Genomic DNA, 7,732 nt, shown 5'->3' with positions numbered 1-7,732 from the left:
GACGATCTCCGGGCTTCGATCCAGCAAAGCTCTGGAGATGAGTTCCGTCAGCACGACGGCGTGGTGACGATGATGATGTTCTACCGGCGCAGGGCTTCGCCTAAACTCCGCGACGATATGACCGAGGTGGAATATGGTGGAGGGGGCACCGCACACGGCTAAGGAACGATCCGTAGATCAACTTGTGTGTCTATGGGGTGCCCCCCGCCCCCGTATATAAAGGAGCCAGGGGGGAGGAGGCGGCCGGCCAAGGAGGGCGCGCCAAGGGGGGAGTCCTACTCCCATCGGGAGTAGGACTCCCTTCTTTCCAAGTTGGAGTAGGAGAAGGGGGGAAGGAGGAGGAAGAGGGGAAGGAAAGGGGGGGCGCCGCCCCCCTTCCCTTGTCCTATTCGGACTAGGAAGGGGAGGGGCGCGCGGCCCCCTCTGCCTCCTTCCCTCTTCTCCCTCGAGGCCCATGTAGGCCCAATAACCCCCCGGGGGGTTCCGGTAACCTCCCGGTACTCCGGTAAAATGCCGATTTCACCCGGAACGATTCCGATGTCCAAATATAGGCTTCCAATATATCGATCTTTATGTCTCGACCATTTCGAGACTCCTCGTCATGTCCGTGATCACATCCGGGACTCCGAACAAACTTCGGTACATCAAAACTTATAAACTCATAATAAAACTGTCATCGTAACGTTAAGCGTGCGGACCCTACGGGTTCGAGAACTATGTAGACATGACCTAGAACTATTCTCGGTCAATAACCAATAGCGGAACCTGGATGCCCATATTGGTTCCTACATATTCTACGAAGATCTTTATCGGTCAAACCGCATAACAACATACGTTGTTCCCTTTGTCATCGGTATGTTACTTGCCCGAGATTTGATCGTCGGTATCCAATACCTAGTTCAATCTCGTTACCGGCAAGTCTCTTTACTCGTTCTGTAATGCATCATCCCGTAACCAACTCATTGGTCACATTGCTTGCAAGGCTTATAATGATGTGCATTACCGAGAGGGCCCAAAGATACCTCTCCGACGATCGGAGTGACAAAACCTAATATCGAAATACGCCAACTCAACATGTACCTTCGGAGACACCTGTAGTACTCCTTTATAATCACCCAGTTACGTTGTGACGTTTGGTAGTACCCAAAGTGTTCCTCCGGTAAACGGGAGTTGCATAATTCTTATAGTTACAGGAACATGTATAAGTCATGAAGAAAGCAATAGCAGTATACTAAACGATCAAGTGCTAGGCTAACGGAATGGGTCATGTCAATCACATCAATCTTCTAATGATGTGATCCCACTAATCAAATGACAACACATGTCTATGGTTAGGAAACATAACCATCTTTGATTAATGAGCTAGTCAAGTAGAGGCATACTAGTGACTATATGTTTGTCTATGTATTCACACATGTATCATGTTTCCGGTTAATACAATTCTAGCATGAATAATAAACATTTATCATGATATGAGGAAATAAATAATAACTTTATTATTGCCTCTAGGGCATATTTCCTTCAAATACATCATCACATTTTGACTAGTAAAGTAAGGCCAAAGAAAACAAGAACCACAAGAATACATTTGAGAAGATACCCAACTTCCATAACTGCTCCCTTGAGTTGGATTAGCGCCTTTTCGATGCACTCATTGTTGATCTGTGGAGGGGGCACGACGTTCCCCCTCCTTTCTTCTTCAAGCCAGAAGTCGACGTTGCTTCCTCACACGTAGTATCGTGCCTTGTTGCTTCTTCGCACGTAGTATCGTGCCTAGACTCTAATCTAGTAACAAGTGCACTTGTCTCATCTAAAGCCTCTAGCTAAAAGTGCACGAACATGCACTACATTTCGCTCTATCAACATATCGATGTACTCTTCTTCCCAATACCAAAACTTGCATCCGGTCTACACAATAAAACTTAAAGTTAGCACCACTAGTCTAATCCAAGAGCACAAACATGCACCGAAGCTAAAAGAGCACATACCCCATCGTTTAAGCACTTGATGAACACCCATCCGGGATGCTTCGGCGTTGTAGACACGCGGCGCACGACCACCCTTGGGCAGTGGTCGCACTTGATGAGGGGCAACGGTGCGCCGATGAGCTTTTGGGCAAGCACCGAGCCCGGCCGGCCGCCATTCGTGTATCTGCCGGCGGACCATCGACGGTGCAGATCCGAGCGGCTAGAGGACGAGCCACTACCTGCATGTGGCCTTGCGGCCCTGCCAGGGCCTTCCGGCAAGGTGCCCGGCCAGTCCATGGCGTGGCCCGGCCTCCCACAGTCGGGCGAGCTCAAGACCGACCGGATCCGCCCCAAATGCGGTCGGCGGGTGCGCAAACAAGGTGGCCGTGCTTGGGTAGCTCGGCGGTGACGAGACGAAGGGGTTGGGCAAGCGCGCGTCCGAGGTGCACGGCTGCAATGGTAGCGGGCGGCCAGCGGCGGCGAGGGGGAGAGAGGGGAATAGTGTGGAAGAGTGGAGTGGATGCGGCCGGAGGGAGGTGGGGGCGGATAGAAAAAGGCCCGTCCTGTGCCACCGACGGGTGGGCCAGGGGAGGACACGCGCAGACGACCCGCGCGTCCGTGTGGTGTCCGTTTCACCCCAAAAGCGGCGCAAACTTGGGCCGCGGATGGGTCGAAAGCGAACACAAAACGAACAAAAGTCCGTTTGCGCCCGCGCGCTGGGCCGCCTCCTTTGTCCCTTTTACCCCAAACGGACGGAGCCGGACAGTACAGGGTCGCGCGGTTGAGTTGGGCTTAATGGTAGTAGTACAATGGATTGGCACATGCACAGTATCCGCAAAAGACGCCTGAGCGAAAAGTACAGCGCCGCCTGCTGTACTGTGCACGGCCGCACCGTCGGCTCCTGGGGCTACTGACGCAAGACCAGAAGCCTGTGTTTACCGAGCAAAACACTCTTCCGGTAAAAGAGACGCCCAAACCCACCCAGCGCCACCATTACCGACAGCTCACCCGAAAGCAGAAACGCATGAACGAAACAGACGGGCAAACACCAAGAAGAAAGGCCAAGCTTTCCACAAATAGGTATATACAGCTAGCCGGACCAGTGCCGTCGGCTCCGGCCCCTTGCGGCCGTCAGCACGTCTCTCTCTCTCACCCACACCGTCACACAAGTCCACTACGGTCGATCGCAGCTACGCAATCGCATCACGACCCGAACAGCAGCGACGGCGGCTCGTTGAGGTCGAACGGGAGGCCGGCGGGCCCGGGCGCCACGCCGAGCTCGAGCGCCGTCGACGGCGGGACGGAGACCGCTGGAGACGCTTCTTGCGGAAGACGGGGCGCCGGCGCGGCCGGCGGCCGCGAGAAGTAGACGAAGTGCCACGGCGAAGGGAAGTTGAGGTCGACGCCGCCGAACGGAACAGGCTGCTGCATAGGCGGGCGGTGGTGGTGGTGGTGGGCGTGGTCGGGGAAGTTGGTCTTGGCCTTGGCGCCGCGGAGGGTTCGCGCGGCGCGGTCGTAGGCGAGGGCGGCCTCCACGGGGGTGTCGAAGGTGCCCAGCCACACCCGCGTCTTCTTCCACGGGTCGCGGATCTCGGCCGCGTACCGTCCCCACGGCCGCTTCCTCACGCCCCTGTAGTGCGCCTCGCCTCCCCCTCCCCCTCCTCCTCCCGTGCCACCTTGGCCATGGCCGCCACCGAGGCTCGCCGCACCCCGCAGCACCGGATCCATCGGGCGGTGAGGCGTACAGTGACTCTACTCGGCGCGGCAGTGTCTGGTTTGCTCTCTTGGACAGGTCCGTCTATCTAACGCAACGCATGTGGAGCGCTACGTGGGCTGGGGTTCTTTGGGTAGCGACGGTGTACTGGTATTATAAACCGGCGCCGCACCTTGTAGAACGCGGGGGGGGGGGGGGGGGGGGGGGGGGGGGGGGGGGGGGCCGTATAAAGCGAGCCGCACCTTGGGTTGGGGTTCGGGGGGTTGGGGTGGGTTGGGGGAACACGGCACAGCCACAGCCGCCGCGCGACTTGACGTATCGCCGGGAGCCCGGGAGGGGCCGCTTCCTCTTTTTCTTACTGCTGCTGGTCGCTGCGCGGTACAGTGCCGTTCCTGCCGCTGTGCACCCCCACCGCCTCCATTTCTCCCTCATGTGAACTCTCTCCCCCCCTGCCCGCGTGACGACATCCCTAGCTAATACGACCGCGCCGCTGCTCGCTTTTCATCAGTCCTAGACGGACGACTCCACGCCCACAGCCACAGCTGGGGCAAGCGGCGCCGGACGGTGCAGCGCCCATGTCTGGTGGGGTCGCGATCGTCGGGACCTGCCTGTCAGTGAATCTTGCATGCCTTGAACTCTCTCTCCCCCTACCCGCGTGACGACATCCCTAGCTAATATGACCGCGCCGCTGCTCGCTTTTCATCAGTCCTAGACGGACGACTCCACGCCCACAGCCACAGCTGGGGCAAGCGGCGCCGGACGGTGCAGCGCCCATGTCTGGTGGGGTCGCGATCGTCGGGACCTGCCTGTCAGTGAATCTTGCATGCCTTGAACTCTCTCTCCCCCTGCCCGCGTGACGACATCCCTAGCTAATACGACCGCGCCGCTGCTCGCTTTTCATCAGTCCTAGACGGACGACTCCACGCCCACAGCCACAGCTGGGGCAAGCGGCGCCGGACGGTGCAGCGCCCATGTCTGGTGGGGTCGTGATCGTCGGGGCCTGCCTGTCAGTGAATCTTGCATGCCTTGAACTCTCTCTCCCCCTGCCCGCGTGACGACATCCCTAGCTAATACGACCGCGCCGCTGCTCGCTTTTCATCAGTCCTAGACGGACGACTCCACGCCCACAGCCACAGCTGGGGCAAGCGGCGCCGGACGGTGCAGCGCCCATGTCTGGTGGGGTCGCGATCGTCGGGACCTGCCTGTGAGTGAATCTTGCATGCCTGTGCCATCCTCCTGCCCTGCTTCCCGCCCGGTGCTGCCTTGTCGTTTATTCGCCGCGAGGAATAAAAGAGGCATAGGTGGTGGTATGCTACGATCAGGTTACGATGACCGGTGGGGGCATGGGCTCGCTGTCCCCATGGACCAGTCAGTCAAATGAGCATGGCCCGGGAGGATACGCAGTGGGTGGCGTCGGGACGTGTCGACGTGCAATTGCTTGCGCGCAGGTTCACGTGCGAGGAGGCGTGTCGTGGGGTGGGGGACAGCACGGGCGGGCTGGAACGGGACGCGTGTGGCGCATCGCCACGAGTGAAGGCGGCGGGGCCCTGGGCGATCAAAAGGTGGAGTGGATGGGTGGTGGAGGAGTACGGCGTTCGGTGTGTGCGGCGGTGTGGGCCTCGCGGGTCGCGGCTTTGCTTTTACACTATCGGTTTCGTTTCTTCGCTGGCTAGACGAGCTCCCGACTGTTTGCGGAGGAGAAGAAAGGAACTGTGTTTTTTTTGAAAATTGCGATCTATTCATCTTCGATTATGGCAGTACAACGAATACCAGAAATAATAAAAATTACATCTAGATCAATAGACCACCTAATGACGACTACAAGCACTGAAGCGAGCCGAAGGCGCGCTGCCGTCATCGCCCCTCCATCGCCGGAGTCGGGCACAACTTGTTGTAGTAGACAGTCAGGAAGTCGTGGTGCTAAGGCCACGTAGGACAAGCGCACCAGAACAGCAACCTCCCCAGATGAAGAATAACGTAGATCAGAAGTATCCAACCCGAAGATACACGAACGTAGACGAACAACGGCGAGATCCGAGCAAATCCACCAAAGATAGATCTGTCGGAGACACAGCTCCACACGCCAACCAACGAAGACGAGCTCCCGACTGTGTGGGGAGGACAAGAGAGGAACTTATTGTTAGAGCATCTCCAACAGCAGCGGTAAATATAACGCGCGTGAGGAAAACTGTGTTTTAGTGGGCGCGGAGCGGTTTCGCACGCTCCAGCAGGCGTGGGAGATTATGGCGCGCGGCAAAAAATCACGCGCGCGCGAAAAAGCGCTCCGGCGCGCGGCGTCCGACGCGCTCTATAAAACGCGTGCGCTCGAGCCGGCCAACCACACACTCGAGCGCCCCGCTGCTTCTTCTTCCCCCCGTCGCCCCCTTCTTCCTCGCATCCAGCGCCCCGCCGCTTCTTCTTCCCCCCGTCGCCCCCTTCTTCCTCGCATCCAGCGCCCCGCCGCCGCCCCCGCGCCCTTCTCCCGATGCCTTCTCCCCCGCCGCCATCACGTCCTTTTGCGGAAGCCTTCTTCCCTGCTGCCGACATGCCGTCGCGCGCCCGGAGTAGCTCCGGCTACCGCGGCATCTGCGTCCGCCCCTCCAGCATGTTCTACGCGGAGATCTGCTCCGATAGTGTGCGTCTCGGTCTCGTGACGTTCGTGACCGCGCACGAGGCCGCCCGCGCGTACGATGCGGTCGCGTGGCGCCTCTCGAAACCACGCTCGCAGATGAACTTTGACGACGCGCGGACGTGCCAGCAGGCGCAGGACCTCGCGCCTCCGCCGCGGCTAATAACCGACGAGGACCGTCACAAACACCGCAGGCAGCAGCGCCGCCTTCTCATTGTCAAGGCGGATGAGCAAGCCATGGCGGAGTGGCGCCAATGCTACCCGCAGGACGTCGCCAATGAGAATGCATTCTTGGCGGAGAGGAGGGTGAGGGAGTCCTGGATTAGGGGGTCCTCGGAAAGCCGGACTATATGCTTATGCCGGACTGTTGGACTATGAAGATACAAGATTGAAGACTTCATCCCATGTCCGGGTGGGACTCTCCTTTGCGTGGAAGGCAAGCTTGGCAATTCAAATATGTAGATTTCCTTCTCTGTAACAGACTCTGTGTAACCCTAGCCCCCTCCGGTGTCTATATAAACCGGAGGGTTTAGTCCGTAGGACGAAAACAATCATAATCATAGGCTAGCTTCTAGGGTTTAGCCTCTACGATCTCGTGGTAGATCAACTCTTGTAATACTCATATCATCAAGATATATCAAGCAGGAAGTAGGGTATTACCTCCATAGAGAGGGCCCAAACCTGGGTAAACATTGTGGACCCCACCTACTGTTACCATTAGCCTTAGACGCACAGTTCGGGACCCCCTACCCGAGATCCGCCGGTTTTGACACTGACAGAGGGCAAAGTGGCGCGCGGAATGGGCGGACAGGCGTCGGCTGAAGGCACTGGCCATATTGCAGTGCGAACTGGGACAGGCGTCGATCTTTGACGATGAATCCTCGGTGGGAAGACGCGTTTCTGTCGTCGTCAGACTACACCATCGAGGAGGAGGACAACTCGGAGTAGTTTCTAGTTTGTTTGCACCGTAGTATATTATCTATTTTTATTTGTATCGTAAGACTAGTTTGTGGTGTTGGGTTGAAGTATGCTATTTGTATTGTTGAATTTTATCTTTATGTTGTTTTAAAATTGTTCGTATGTGCTTTCGCTGCTCTTGCGCGTCGATTTTTGCAGCGCATGTTGAAGCGGCTCATGCGCGCAATATTTTGCAGCGACAGCTGGAGCCAACACTCTATTGGGCGCAAAACATGCTATTTCGGCACAGTGAAACTTGTTTTAGCGCACTGCGCATTGCGTGCCTGTTGGAGATGCTCTTATGTCGACCTGGCTGTACACAAAAACAGTAAAGGAAATTATTTGGAGAGATAATTGCACGGAAGCTACTTTTAACATGATCCTTGTGGTTGGAAAGTGCTCTAATACAGTCCCGATATATGCAAATGCACCTCTTATACCGTCCTAGAGGTTGAAACGCCAGTC

At 56.9% G+C, this 7,732-nt stretch overlaps 1 protein-coding gene across 1 annotated transcript; it reads right to left on the bottom strand.

Moving 5' to 3' along the window:
• Positions 1 to 3,013: 3,013 nt before the first annotated feature.
• LOC123065800 (ethylene-responsive transcription factor 12) lies at positions 3,014 to 3,855 on the bottom strand. The gene has a single exon (XM_044489014.1). It carries the CDS (start codon positions 3,693 to 3,695, stop codon positions 3,171 to 3,173), a length of 525 nt encoding a protein of 174 aa, XP_044344949.1. The 5' UTR covers positions 3,696 to 3,855; the 3' UTR covers positions 3,014 to 3,170.
• Positions 3,856 to 7,732: the final 3,877 nt, after the last annotated feature.

This window comes from Triticum aestivum, chromosome 3B (assembly GCF_018294505.1).
Source record: "Triticum aestivum cultivar Chinese Spring chromosome 3B, IWGSC CS RefSeq v2.1, whole genome shotgun sequence".
In the NCBI taxonomy this organism is placed as follows: Eukaryota; Viridiplantae; Streptophyta; class Magnoliopsida; order Poales; family Poaceae; genus Triticum; species Triticum aestivum.
This window is presented reverse-complemented; position numbering and strand designations above follow the sequence as displayed.

Excerpts from the sequence above, each read along its gene's own strand:
- LOC123065800 (XM_044489014.1), bottom strand. The coding sequence starts at position 3,695 with ATGGATCCGGTGCTGCGGGGTGCGGCGAGCCTCGGTGGCGGCCATGGC.